General features: G+C 35.5%; 1 protein-coding gene across 1 annotated transcript in view; it reads left to right on the top strand.

Moving 5' to 3' along the window:
- The window catches only part of fer (fer (fps/fes related) tyrosine kinase), a 68205-nt gene that overhangs the window by 31833 nt on the left and 21452 nt on the right, over positions 1-14920 (top strand). Inside the window, exons 6-12 of the mRNA XM_067437843.1 lie at positions 934-1071; positions 1552-1671; positions 1875-1997; positions 6528-6717; positions 11485-11580; positions 11673-11876; positions 13486-13608. Coding sequence (XP_067293944.1) covers positions 934-1071; positions 1552-1671; positions 1875-1997; positions 6528-6717; positions 11485-11580; positions 11673-11876; positions 13486-13608 — 994 coding nt within the window. The remainder of the gene's footprint in view (positions 1-933; positions 1072-1551; positions 1672-1874; positions 1998-6527; positions 6718-11484; positions 11581-11672; positions 11877-13485; positions 13609-14920) is intronic.

Here is a 14920-nt window from a genome sequence, read left to right on the forward strand (position 1 = left end):
GAAATAGTTCACTTTAAAATGAAAATTGCCCCATGATTTACTCACTCTCAAGTCATCCTAGGTGTATATGACTTTCTTCTTTCTGATGAACACAATCAGAGTTATACTAATACATTTCCTAACGCTTTCAAGCTTTATAATGGCAGGGATGGGGTCCATTGAGTTTGAAGCAAGCACATCCATCCATCATAAAAGTAATCCACACGGCTCCGTGGGTTATAAAAGGCCTTCTGAAGCGAATCGACGGTGGTTTATAAGAATAATATCAATATTTAAAACTTAATCAAGTAAAATATCTACTTTCCGGCAGACCGGCTTTTGTATTCAACTTATTTGCGATGACTATCACTAGAACGTTGTGCAAGTCTTTTGAACTGTGAAAGACATTACACTTTCTGCGTGAGTTGAATACGGAAGGCGGTCTGCTAGAAGCTAAATATTTTACTTTATAAAGTTTTAAATAGTTTTCTTACAAAACCCCATCGATATGCTTCAGAATTTCGGGTTCAAATAAATATGGCTGAGCAAAAAAATGCAAGTCTTCCTCTGTGTCGAAATCCTTAGACATGTTAGCGAAGGTTGTTTTGTTTACAGCGTGCATCACCCTCAGACTATAAATGAAGCTCGCGCACACCAGATAACACGTCAGCAGTGTCACTGCGAAGTCGCACATTTTTGGGTGAACTAACCCTTTAATATAACTACAATTGTGTTCATCAGAAAGAAGAAATTCATATACACTTAGGATGGCTTGAGGATGAGTAAATCATGGGCTAATTTTAATCTTAAAGTGAACTAATACTTTAATTATGGCGTCAATATGCTCCACTACAATTTAAATAGTTTAACTCTTCTCAAATGAAATGGCACACTCATAAATGTACAAACAATGATTTAAATTTTGCTGTTGATTTTTTTTTTTAAATATTCTAGTAAGGGGATTCTGGAGGAGTACAGTGAAATCACCAGCCTGTTAACAGATGAAATAGTGAAGGTCCACAAAGAAATACACACTTCCATCGACCAAATCGATCCACTGTCAGAGTATGACAACTTCATCGAAGTTTATAAGTAAGGCACTTGTGGAAATAATAATTTAAACTGATTGTTTTAAAGGATTGTTTTAAATAATTTGTTTACACTTTACAATAAGGTTACATTTGTTAACATGAACTATCAATGAACAAAACTTCTGCAGCATTTATTAATCTTAGTTCATGTTAATTTAAACTTTAAAAAATAAAGTTGCATTTGTTAACATGCACTGTGAACTAACATGAACAGCTGTGTTTTTATTAACTAACATTAAAAGAGATTAATTAATACTGAAACAAATAATTGTTAAGTAATGTTAAGAAATGTGACCTTATTGTAAAGTGTTATCAATAATTATAAGTTTTAAAAAAAACTAAACATCTAATATGTACTTTTGTATTTTTAATAATATTATTGCAAATAATAGCCTGTGTGTAATTTTAGCAATTTTATAAATATATTTTGGTCGGAAATGTGTTTCTAACTCTGACATCCCCTCAATTTCTATTTCAACAGATCACCAGAAGACAAAGTACCAAATGTAGAATTTGATGCAACACTGTTAGACGAAACAGAAAATCTTCAAGCAAATGAGATTCTGTGGAATAATTTGACAGCAGACAGTTTACAAGCGATGTGAGTTGCTTGTTTCTCAGTCACGTAAGATCACATTTTAGCTGGATCAAATAAAAATGTGCTTAAATGTTTGGTCGTATTAGTTGATCATTGATTAATTTCTCTATATTCTGCAACAGCAGCTATTTTTATGCTACCAGTCATAAATGGTAGACCTGATATGGCAGTTAAAGTGGTAAAGATGTGTGTTTGACTGATCCCAGGCTGAAGTCCACCTCAGAGGAGCTGCTCGTAACCCAGCAAAGTCTGTGCAGCAAAGAGGACCTCGTGCTGGACCTGCAGAAGAAAATAGAGGAATCTACCCAAACCTATGAGAAGAAATCTGAGTAAGAAAATTAGCCTCTCAAGGATTTAATAAAACACTACTATACAGATGATATGAACTCGGGGTGTCGTGTCTTAGGCCCTGTTTACATCTGGTATTAAAATGCATTTTGGTCGATTAGATTACAAGTGGACGACACAAAATACAAGTGTAAATGGGATCTAAAACATTTTAAGCTTTTCCACTATCAACCACTTCCAGAGGGGGTCAAAAACGCATTCAAACTTCCCAAGTTTGGTTTAAAGATGAAAAACATACCAAGCACAATGTTCCCTCACCAATCCGGATTTCTAACAAGCACTCACAGCATTCGGCAGGGTCTTACCTCTATCTATATTTGTGTGCAAATTGCAATAGCTTATTTTGTCCATTAGATCGAAAAGTTCTGAAAATACACATAAATTTACTCACCCATAGAGTAGAAATCAGAAGAAATCAGGAGTGGTTGAAAGTGGACCAAAGAGATGGATTAAAACACCAGAGGCCTGTTGCATGAAGCTGGCCAAACCTGAGTTTCAAAGTAGGTTTGGAGTTAACAAATCCAGATGAATCCAACCTAGTTTAGAAGTTGGACAGTCTCTCAAAGAAATTAAATGCGTTTACAAGGCAGGAATAAACTCTGCTTCTGCAGCGAAAGTTTGAGAAGGCAGCTGAAAGAATATCTGACTATATCAATGCATGATGTGAATAAATAGGCCTAATAACTATAGGTTCACAAAGAGCTCAAGCGAATACACGTTTAAAAAAATTATGAATGCATGTATTATATTTAAATTGATATTTGGCTACTTGTCAATTAGTTTAAATTATATAAATATATATTATATGAATTAAAAGTAATGATAATGAATATAATATAAATATAATAAATAAGTAGCACCAAAAGGCAATGAATTTTGTCTCCTAAAGTTTTTTTTCACTATAAACTCCATTAATTTGTACAAGAGAAACAGGGTGTGTGACTTTATTGCATCTTTGCTTGCAGCTGATTGGTCCAAATTGAGTTTGCGATCTCTAACCCAGAATAAAACCTGCTCCACAGCAGGTTAGCCGTGTAGTGTAAGTTACCGCGGTGATGAACTACTAAAAACCAATCCACCTTCTTGAACCCGAAAAAAACAGAGTTTGCTAATCGCAAACTTACCTGAGTAGCAACTGAAACCAGCTTTGTGCAACTGGCCACAGGTGTAAATGGGAATGTGTCTGCCTCGTGTACTTTGTGATCAGATCGACCAAAGTGCTTCCTAATAAAAAGCGTAAACGGGAAAAACCTTAGATCAGTGGGCCAACCAGCGTGCCTCGGCAAACTTCCAAAATAACAATTTTATTATATTTAAAAAGTAATGCTGTAAGTTATTAAAAGTAATAAAACCAAGATAGAAATTCTGAAAATGAAATCTGAAAGATATTTCCCCCCTGCAATAACTATTAGTTTTATTGAAAAACATACAGATTTAAAATCTTCAGACTTTTATTGTGATCTTAAATTAATATACAAAGGAAATATCTTTTTCTTTGAATATTGTATTGGACTTTGAGTCAAAAACTGATATTAATATCTATCTCAGATGATCTGAATTCAGAGATGCCATTTGCACGTGGTCATGGAGCCATATAACCCGCATAATTATTGATTGTAAGAAAATGACATCAAATGATTTTAGTATCAATAGTACTGTAAGATTTTCACAGTATTTGTGTTGCTGCCAGTCTGATCATTTTGGATATTGCAGGGTTTTTATAGTTAATAGGGGTATAATGAAACCCTCACGACTCGACTCGACTCGATACTTATCACGATACTGAACTCACGGTAGGATATTATTGCAATACTTCAAGACAAATTTAAAAGGTTAGCAAAAAATGTACTGTTGATTAAAATGCTAAATTTAGTATTACATTGGGGGTGGAAATAAATGTTGGTAACCCAATGCACAGGACAACGGTGACACCCGATTAAAAATATTCATGATTCTGAAGATGGAAATACAGAATTATTTTAGACAAATAAGCCTGCACTCTGTCACTGACTACTGAAGTATTTAAATTGTAGGCCACTTTTACTGAAAACATAAGAAATGTTATCCCCTACCCCCCACACACACACTGCATTATTATTCACTATATATAGTAGTTTAATGTAGCACACTAAACACTGAGTGACACTAAAAACTGTAAACTTAAATGTTTTCTCACACAGTAATTTTCATTTTGAGTGAACTATACACAATATATATTGCTACTATCCAAGATACATATATATTGTTACACCCCTAACAGTTAACTAAAACTAAACCCATACAAAACACTTTTGTTGCTTTTAAATGAAATAAATGTTAACTGAAATAAAATATCTAAACTACTACTACTTTCTGTAATTGCAAAGCTACATTTTCAGCATCATTACTCCAGTCTTTAGTGTCACATGATCCTTCAGAAATTATTCTAATATGCTGATTTGGTGCTCAGGTAACATTTAATCTATAATATATAAACAATAACTAATAAAAGAGAGACCTTTTATAAAATGACAAAACCACAAAGAAATCTGAATTACTTAAACTAATATAATGTAAAAAACAGAAAATACAACAAAATAAAAACACCCTAATTCAAAATATATAAAAACCCTACTATAATAGCATTTCAGTAATACAAAAATAAAATTTTAAGATATTTCTTGGCCAAGGTATTTTTTTTTTTTTTTTTTACATTAGAGCCTCTAAATTCTACTAGATGAAATAGTTGACAATGTTGATAATGTTAGTTTACACTAGTTGTGACTGTTTTTGATGCACGAGTTATACAGTATGAAGCAGCAGTTTTTTTGCACTGAATCCATTATTTGATAGAATGTCTGTCTATTCATGGTCATTCTCTTCATGTCAGTTATAACAATGGATCCAGTAGTGAAGTGTGGAGAACTCAAGTGTATCCATAGAGATTCATTAGTCTGAGCGGACCGTTCTGTGTTGACCTCAGCACCTCTGTGAAGATGAAAGGGCTCAGACTGATGGAGCTCAGTGAGCTGTGCTGTTGTGCTGGATGGATGAGGATTTGTCCAGCTTCAGCACATTCTTTAAGGTCTGCTGGGTAATCCAGTACAAGAGATGCTGATATAATCACCTCTGCAAACTCAAATGAGCAGCTCTGCTCCACTCTACACCTGAACTGCTCCATGCCAATTCAGCCAGCTAAACTCAATGCTGATGTCTACAATAATTCATATTTATCACACTTTATGGACTTAATCATACATATGTCAGCTTTTTACATAACCCTGAACTAAATCTTACGTAAAACTCTACATTCAAATTCATGACAATCAAGTTTGTAGAAAATCTGCATGTAAAGAAGGCCTTGTCAAATTTAATAAACGCCTTAACAGTTAAATGAACTGCATTAATTAGTTGCATTCATTTATTAACCCCTGTAAAGCCTGACATGACATAATAGTCAGAAAAATCTTTTTATTTTATTTTTTTAATTGGAACAGTTTATTGACCCTTTAGATAAAAAAGTGTCATATTTGAATCATTGGGCTTTTATGGCTCATATAAAAGAATATAGTAAAAAAAAAAAAAGGAGCACCTTAAAGGGATAGATCACCCAACTATGAAAATTGTCATCATTAAGTCACGCTCAAGTTGTTCCAAACCTGTATGAACTTCTTTCTTCTGCTGAACACAAAGAAAGATATTTGAAAGAATGTTTGTAACTAAGCAGATCTCGGCAGCCATTGACCACCATACCACATACACACACAATATAAAGAAAAAATATGTGTGCAAATGATTGGTTGAAAAGCAGAGAACAGTAGCCATTCCTTTCAACCAAAACAACGTGAGAGAGAAAAAGAGTGTGTGTGTGTGTATACGCTGTATTTTTGCAGTCACTGAGCTATAGCCTAATAATACTCATAGATCGAGCCTATGTGACGTGGTTGTGCATGATTTGGCAAAAGAGGACAGCCATACGCTGGTGAAAATCGGGCCAACTCCCCGAATTTTTTAAACATGCTTAAAAATTAGTGTGAGGTCGGAAGGTGCTCCTAACGTGCTTGGCTCGTTTCGCATTTCCTCTCACACGCTGCCAGCCACGACCATACAGGCATCCATGATGTCCACGCGATTTCCCCTGAGAGAAATAAATCATCTGCGAGTTCATACGACAGCAAAAATCGTTCCGTGTATGCCCGCCTTAAAAGGCCTTTTACTTGCTGCATAGCATAAAACTATCAGTCAGATGACAGAAGGCATATAGAAGATTGTATGCAACCAAATATGACGTTAATAATTTAGATAACTTTGAAATTTGCAAATAAAATATGATACAGTAAGCTTTATAGTGTTAAATAGGTTGCTGGTTATTTTATTGTTTACATTTTTGTACATTTTGTAGTAAAATTGATTACAGAAATGAACTTGACAGTGCGTCTGCCTCTGACATAACATTCTGACAAAATGCTTAAAAGAGATTAAAACGAAGCGTTCATTGTGGATTGAAGAGCGTGATCTCTCTCTCTTTTCAGTGTGGTGCTGTTACTCAGTCAGAAGCAGTCTCTGGAGGACTTGAGACAGACAGTCCAGCTGCTGCGCTGCTCGGAGGCCAAACTCATGGCACAGAAAGAACTACTGGAGCAGAAGATGCAGGAGAACGAGGGCAAAGAACCACCCCCTGTCGTCAATTACGAAGAGGACGCCCGTTCCGTCAACTCAATGGTAAGGCAATGCTTGGAGCTACGTCCCAGTTTGTAATATCTCCTTATTAAAGAGTACAGAGATTAGATTTTGTGCCTTTCAAATCAGAGCCTTTGTGATTGCAAGTTAATTTCAGTTGTAGAATGGTCGAGGTCAAAGCTGCTTGCATAGCGGTCTAGCAATGTATAAACCTAAAAGTTAAAGAGGTCATATTACTAGTTGCCAAATAATTACTTCCTTGTCTGGAGGTAACCTATATGCTTTAGACTTTCATGAAGTTCTCAGGACAAAATTGTCCATGGCAAAAATAGTTAGGGGAAATCCCAGTGGTAAATGGCAACTGTACTTGAGTAACAACTGTTTTTAACAACAGTTTGTTTCCCCCGGGTCATATGAACAAAAAAAGTGCCCCCTCCATATTTATTGTAATCATGTGTGTCGCCCATGCTTAAGATTGTAAATAATTGCCTGTAGTGCTGGGCGGTATGACTAAATATTTATATCACAGTATTTTTCTAAATGATATTGGTTCAGCGGTATTTGACAGTATTTTTTTCCTATGCATGACCAGGTGTTAACCACATTTTCTACTGACTCAGCGAGGAAATACTGCAGTAGATTGACTAGAACGTCCTATTTTACTGTCATGAGTGAAAATTGTAGAAAAATTCCACACAAAATGCATGGATATTAAAATATGACCACGGAGAGAAAAAAACTTTTGAGGGAGTTGAGGGCATCTTAAGCATTTAAAAAAAATCTAACCCTATAACAACAAACTGCCAAAACGAGGAAGAAACGCAGAAGAACATTTAAAATGACTAAGGATATTTTCAATACATTTAAAGGGTTACTTCAGCGATTAGCATATGGCTTTGTATCAGTAGAAACCCTGGAGTATATTCAAATGACTGACACTCTCTCAGTGACTCATCATATTGAACAGACACGTTCAGTATTTAATTTTAGTGTCTGTTCTCAAACTCAGTCACAGTAATCCAGTAGCAGTGGCTTTGGGGCAGCGAAGCATTCTGGGAATTGTTGTCTTTTATCCCCATGAGACAAAAATACATTTTCTGTCTTTTCTCAGTCTAGAAGGCACCAAATTCAAAAATAATTTCACATTTCTACTACATTAATGACCCAGTTTAAATACAGATTCATCTTCCCAGTGCTGAAGTACCCCTTTAAGAGCACTACAGTCTGAACAAAGTTTACTTACTTACATCATTGTATTTCGTGTAGCAGAATAATCTGTTATCATCGCTGTGAGTAAAACTTTTTTTTTTTTTTAAATATGTGATAGTATTGCATTGTTACAGATTGATTATGTGTACGTGTGGCCGCTGGTCTACACAGAAAAACCCTGCCTAAGCTCTGCCCGTTACGGGTTGTGTCGAGTCGTTTGTTAGTCTGGTTGTTTGATTAATAAAAGATGAAATGTAGCTGCAATAAACCCTTTAAGAATCCATACAGCGGTAGATGTGTAGGACTTTTATTCTGATGTGCGGAACTGAGGAAGAACTGATGACGGAATAGTTTGATCTTCGGCTGACCAATCAGCAGAAAGGGGCGTATAATTCCAGCCCACGTGCAGAAATCGAATATTCAAACTGTTTATTAATTTTTCTTAGCCTAGAAATCTAGACACACCCTAGCGGCAGCAAATCTAATTGCCAATACACTTCTGAGCTGTAAACGCCAAACTCTTGTCGGGCCAATCACATTGTGTACAGAGTCGGTGGGCGGGGCTTAATATAATGATGGCCGAGTTGTGCGTGCGTGTGCTTCTAGTAAAAACAGAAACTGGCGAACGGCGGTCTTTCGAATCAGCTTTGACCGCGACTCTGGAAGACTTGGAGTTAAAGCTACACTGTGTAACTTTTTTAGTTTATTCTTAGCTAAAATCACTTAGTTCTTTCAAAAATATATGTGCTCATTAATGTATATTTACTTCTTTCAAGTAATAATGCATTCTCGTAATTTTATAATATACCATTGAAAATACATAAGTGTTGAGGGTTCGGATGGCGGTCGCCATGTTGCTCCTCCATCTTGAAAGTACATTTGCCAAAGAGGGACATACCCGTAAATTCAAGCTTCGCTTTTCGCGTTTTTACACTCGATGGCACCGTGTCGCATGTGAAGAGGAGGATTGCTTGAGGCTGCTATATGATGATGGAGGATCACTCTTAAGCCCCTTTCTAAATGCACGTCGGACCCGCAATATTCCCGGAACATTGCCGGGTCGCCTTCTGTGTGAAAGCAACCACGTCCCGGAATTGATTACCGAATTCGACCCCGGTCGGGGACCTAGTAACATTGCGGGATATGTATCAGAGTCGCCAAGGAAGCGGAAAAGAGAATTAAGACGGCAACGCAACGGGCAAATCAACAAGACAAAAGTAAATACTGGAGTGGCCTTTCCAAGATGGAAAGAGCTCATGAGGAGCAACGATTTTAAAAAGAACGCCGACGTTTCCTGCTTTCTTCTCGACAGGTAATATTAATTCAGCCTATTTGTGTATATTGAAAGTTTTATTGTTGCTTGGCTAATTATATCATGGTGTGCTGTGCATAACGTTAACACTAGAACGACGTCTAGGATAGTTTTCCTCGCGTCAATGATGAAAAAGTATTGTTTACCTTATAACATAAATCCGTGTTCTATGACGGATAACATGAGATTAATATTTGAATTGCATTATAATTTGTTTGCCTTACGCTAGTGATGTCATATAATATAAAGAATAACGATAGCACTGATAAAAAAAGTTCCTTTACTAAGATTAGCTTGCATTCGTCTGGAACCTGATAGCTGATGTTAGCAATGAAATGGTAAAAAAATAACGAAAACGTAAAACTATTATTCATTTTACATAGATTAATTTGATCATAGATCATTTGGCAAATTAAATAACTGCAAATTATAATAGTTTTCAAAAATTACCTCATCACTTGCAACACTCACCGAAGAGGTCGAACTGGAAGCCATGACTAAATCGGCCACCGTAGGAGTTGAAACGAAATCGAAATTAAGAGAAACAGAAACTATTATACACTGGATGGTCATATACCGTTTCACCACTAGATGGGGGAAAATATCACACAGTGTAGCTTTAAGCTTTTCTCTGAGAAAAGAACAAAGAACGGCACTGAAGTCATTCTTAAGAAGGGAAGATGTGTTCTGAGTTTTGCCGACCGGATACGGTGAATGTTTAATCAGTCAACAAGCTCTGCTTCACCTTCGTTGCTCTGGTTGGTGGTAGCGCTATCCTATCGCGTGCAGAGGGAGTTTGAAAGACAACCGTTTATCCCGCCCCTCGGATTGAGCCCTGTCTATGGTGAGTTTCCAGACCAAACAGCTTGACATGGGTCTGGCTTGTCAGGCTAAATTTTTCCACCTCTGAACAAAAAACGAAAAATCAAGCTGAAATCTCGTTTTCCTTTTTCTGAGAAAAACGAAAAATCGAAAAACAAGCTGTTTTCTCATGTTTCTATTTTCAATATTAAATCAAAAAACGATTGAATGAATCATACACAGATTCATCACAATGGGTGCATTTTGTTTTGTAATTTCAACGGAATGAATAGTCTCCGCAACAGCAATCGATTGAAGCGCTAGTCAGTGCACGAGCCACCCTTAAAACAGCGGCCAAGGGCACTCTGCATGATTTCACAAACGCATTGTGCTCTTATGTTACTCTACTAATCAACTAGAGATGCATAATTTGTATTTAGATGATTATTCGTCATAGAAAAGGCAGCAATGGAAACAAAAGAAACAGGAACAATTAACAGAGGTGAAACCCTAAACCAAGAAGAGCAGAAAATGCTCTTCAAAATAAAAGTCCGACAATATAAAAGCCGGAGAATCAAGACAGTAATGTAACACTTCTAATGTAATTTTGCTTCTCAAATAAATGTATCTTAAATGTAAATGTAGATTCACAAATCTTTAGACATTTGCACTGTGAAACAATATAAAAGTACTGAGAACATGAAGAACAACAACTTTTTTGCAATATTTATTATATAAAAAATGTAAGTAATGATTATCGGCAGGAACTTTACTTTGAAGTGTTTCTAATGCCACACTTTGTGTTTCTCCTTAGACATTTACATTCATATATTGACATGTTGTGTTCCCTTCACCTTATTTCTGAAATGTTCTTTACTTGGTCTTAAAAGGTTTTTTAAATCTACATTCATGAAACCTGCAGAAACCCTCATTTATTTAATCAATTACATACAACAATTGCTATTACTAACATTAATTTCGACTTGTTAAACTGATTGTCCCAACACAATACTGATATTTGTCCTGTGATTTCATTTCAAGATATATGTGCAGTTCTTGGTGTAATATGAAGGTATAGTTTGATTTGACATGTTGCTGGTGTCAAAGGTGTCTAAAGAGGGCAGTGTGATCTCAGTTTTGCTGCTGCTTTTTTATCAGTGCATTGATACACAGTGAAAACTTTCACTGCAGCGGTTGTGGATTAGATTTATTTTCATTTTCTAAAAACGTGTCTGATAAATCCTTTTACTTTCACATTTAAATATATCCATCCAAATATATTTGAACTCTATGTTTATGATTTTTGTCTTAAAACATTGCTTCGAGTGTCCTATATTACATTAAAAATCTGTGGTTTTAACATAGTACAATGTTTATTATTATGGTATAGGTCTATAAAATATGGTACATTGTACCATGTCCAAAAAACATTTTTAGGATTTGATTTCTATTAAAAAAAATTAATGAACACGTACATTATATTTCAGGATAAAAGCAAAGACAAGGTATCAAAGTTTGACACCCTCAGACACTCCATCGCTGGAATCATCCGCTCACCCAAGTCTGTACTGGGCTCGTCATCAGTAAGTTTCAAAACAGAATCCTTTTTCCATCAACACCTCCTTATTTCTGTCATATTCTCTGCCTTGACCTCTTGGGTTTTGTCCCTCTTCAGTTTTTCGATGTGATACCCACTAGTGAGAAACCTCTGGGTGAGCAGGAGTGGTATCACGGTGCCATTCCCAGGACAGAGGCCCAGGAGCTTCTGAAGCAGCAGGGAGACTTCCTAGTGCGCGAGAGCCACGGCAAACCTGGAGAATATGTGCTGTCTGTGTTTTCAGATGGACAGCGCAGACATTTCATCATTCAGTTTGCTGATGTGAGTACATGATCGGAATGGTGTGCACCTCACTGACTCTTTTTGTCACATTACAGTTTTTTTTTCCGCTTTGGTACTATTTTCAGAAGCAAAGTGTACATTTTCAAAACTCATAGTACTAATATCAAAACAGATCATCAAAACGTCACTTTTTTTTCTAACATTTCAGCATATTTTCAATTGTGTTAGTACAATACACACAACCACAAAGTATAATTTTCCTAACACAAAATAAGAGTTTCATCTACATAAATGTTTCATTCACAGTAACGACATTTCATAAATCTCTTACTATCAAACTCTTCTCGTTCAGTTTAATACATTTGTCTATTATTTTAATCCAACTGATCGTAATGGCTAATCATTGAATCATTTGGTACACATATAGATTTCTTTAGATATCGATTCTATAGACGTAGTTTCTACTTTGTTTGCCATTTCCAATATGGATGACCATATGTAATTAATTATTTTTTACATTAAAAGCTATTTTAGACTGTGTTCAAAGTCTGTGTGTGTGTGTGGCCTGGTAAACTCTACATTATGTGGACAAAATGTCCCTATAAAGATGGCAATATCCTAAATCCTTGTCCTTGCGGGGACATTTTTTGCTCCCTATGAGGAAACAAGCTTGTTTTTGTTTTTGGAAAATGTAAAATGCTGAAAGTTTTGTGTGATGGGTAGGTATAGTGTAAGGGGAGAGAATATACAGTTTTTACAGTATAAAAATCATTACGCCTATGTACACCCAGACAGACAGAGAACCAGACGTGGGTGTGAGTGAGTGAACAGAGCAAAATATAAAATATAAACGATGGATAAGTGAGATGGAATCAAATATAGCATTGTTCATTACAGTATGTATGCCATGTGATACAGTAAACAGATGACCATGGTAGAGGCTGCCACATTACTGTAACTCACCCTTGTAAAACTCAGCTACAGTATAGATTCAGTCATATGGCACAGTGAGAACATTTACTCTATTGGCAGCGAACTCTGTTCTATAGCCCAGAACCTCATGGCTGTGTCATAACTTCATCACACCTTTTGATAACACACTGAATAGATACTAATACAAACATTATGGATTCAATTACATAAGTTAGGTAATAAGCATTTTTTCTTATGTGGCACCTGTAGCCTGTGTTACTGTAATTAATTCAGCAACGAGGGTGATTTGAAACATGAATCTTGCATTGTTTGCTGTTGGATCAACTGATTGTTAAAAGTACTACATTGAAAGAAGATCATACAGTTGTGTTTCAGTGATTAAATCAAGTGTGTTCATTACATATTCAAATAATCTTGTGTTTGAAACAATGATAATGTGGACTGAAAATATGTGCAACTGAATAAAAGCATGAAATCAGGTTTTAACAGAATGAATAGCTGTGTTACAAATCTGATCAGTCTTGGATTTTTGTACTAAAAGTTTTGAAAATGTACACCTTACTTGTACCAAATAGTACCAAAATGATTAAAACAACTGTAAATAAAAAGTGAAGAAGTAATCATGGAAAAGTGATATTTGCTTTTATTTAAAATGCCAAGTTTTATTTTGAGCTCACTGTACTGTCTGATTTCATTTTCCTCTATTTGTCTGCAGAATCAGTACAGATTTGAAGGCACTGGCTTCCCCACCATCCCACAGCTCATAGAGCATCATTACTCGACTAAACAAGTCATCACCAAGAAATCTGGGGTTGTGCTCCTGAACCCCGTCATAAAGGTGAAACATTGTCTCTTTTCATTTTAACAACCTGTTCTGTTCTCAGTAGTCATTTGCTATGTCACTTCTAAAGCTATTACCCTATTTCCAATATGAAGCCATTAAGTTCCTTATTACAAAAATTCAGAGGGTACATTGCTCATTTTCCCTAACGTGTGCAACTACATTGAATATTAAATTGTCGTGCAGTGCTGCAGTTCTCAAATCAACCTGTCCTGCTGATGTAAAGTCCAGTGATTTGATGTGTGTGTGTTTTGATTTCTTTTTTTGCTATGGAAAAAGATTGTAGACGTTTAGAAAATATCACTTTAGACTAATTTCTTGATGGTGGTCCACACTGGCTGGATTTTCCCCCCGGGAAGTATAAGTGTGCTTGTATGTGTGTATCCGCCAGGTCGGATGATTACCTGCCATGCTGTTCCTCTGATGGGTTTTTGATGACAGGGGTAAAGCACTCTATCCGAACATGTTGACTGAAATCGTAATAGTAGTGATGTTTCTTCTGGGGCATGCAAGGAACGCTATCAGACCCCTGTGAATGCTGGGATACATTCGGACTGTGTAGAGCTGCACATTTTATTCACAAAATATGTAATTTAATTACAGTTTCATAATCAAACATGACCATATGTAGTATGCACGCTACCATTTAAAAGTCTGGGGTCAGTATGATTTTTTTTAAATTGAAATTAATACAAGTAAACGTGAAGACATTTTATAATGTTAAAGACATTTATATTGTTAAAAATTATTTATATTTTAAATATACTATATATGTGAAAAAAGCATTATGGTTTCCACCAAAATATTGAGCAGTTTTCAATTTTGATAATAAGAAATGAATGTTGAGCACCAAATTAGCAATTTGAATGATTTCTGAAAAATATATCTACGTCATATACTTCACAAACATGATGATCATAATGTGTTGTTTTTAGTCGGCCAGAGTATGTGAACAAATACAGTACAGGCAAAAAGTTTGGACATTACTATTTGTAATGTTTTTGAAAGAAGTTTCTTCTGCTCATCAAGCCTGCATTTATTTAATAAAAAAATGCAGATTTTTTTGTTTAAATATTGTGATATATTAGAATTTAAAATAATTGGTTTTCAATTTATTATACTTTAAATGATCATTTATTTCTGTGATGCAAAGCTGAATTTTCAGGATCATTCCTCCAGTCTTCAGTGTCACATGATCCTTCAGAAATCATTCTAATATGATGATTCATTTTCAAAGTTGGAAACAGTTCTGCTGCGTAATATTTTTTCATAACTTGTGATACTTTTTTATAATACTTTGATGAATGAA

The sequence above is a fragment of the Pseudorasbora parva genome, chromosome 3 (genome assembly GCF_024679245.1).
Source record: "Pseudorasbora parva isolate DD20220531a chromosome 3, ASM2467924v1, whole genome shotgun sequence".
Classification (NCBI taxonomy): domain Eukaryota; kingdom Metazoa; phylum Chordata; class Actinopteri; order Cypriniformes; family Gobionidae; genus Pseudorasbora; species Pseudorasbora parva.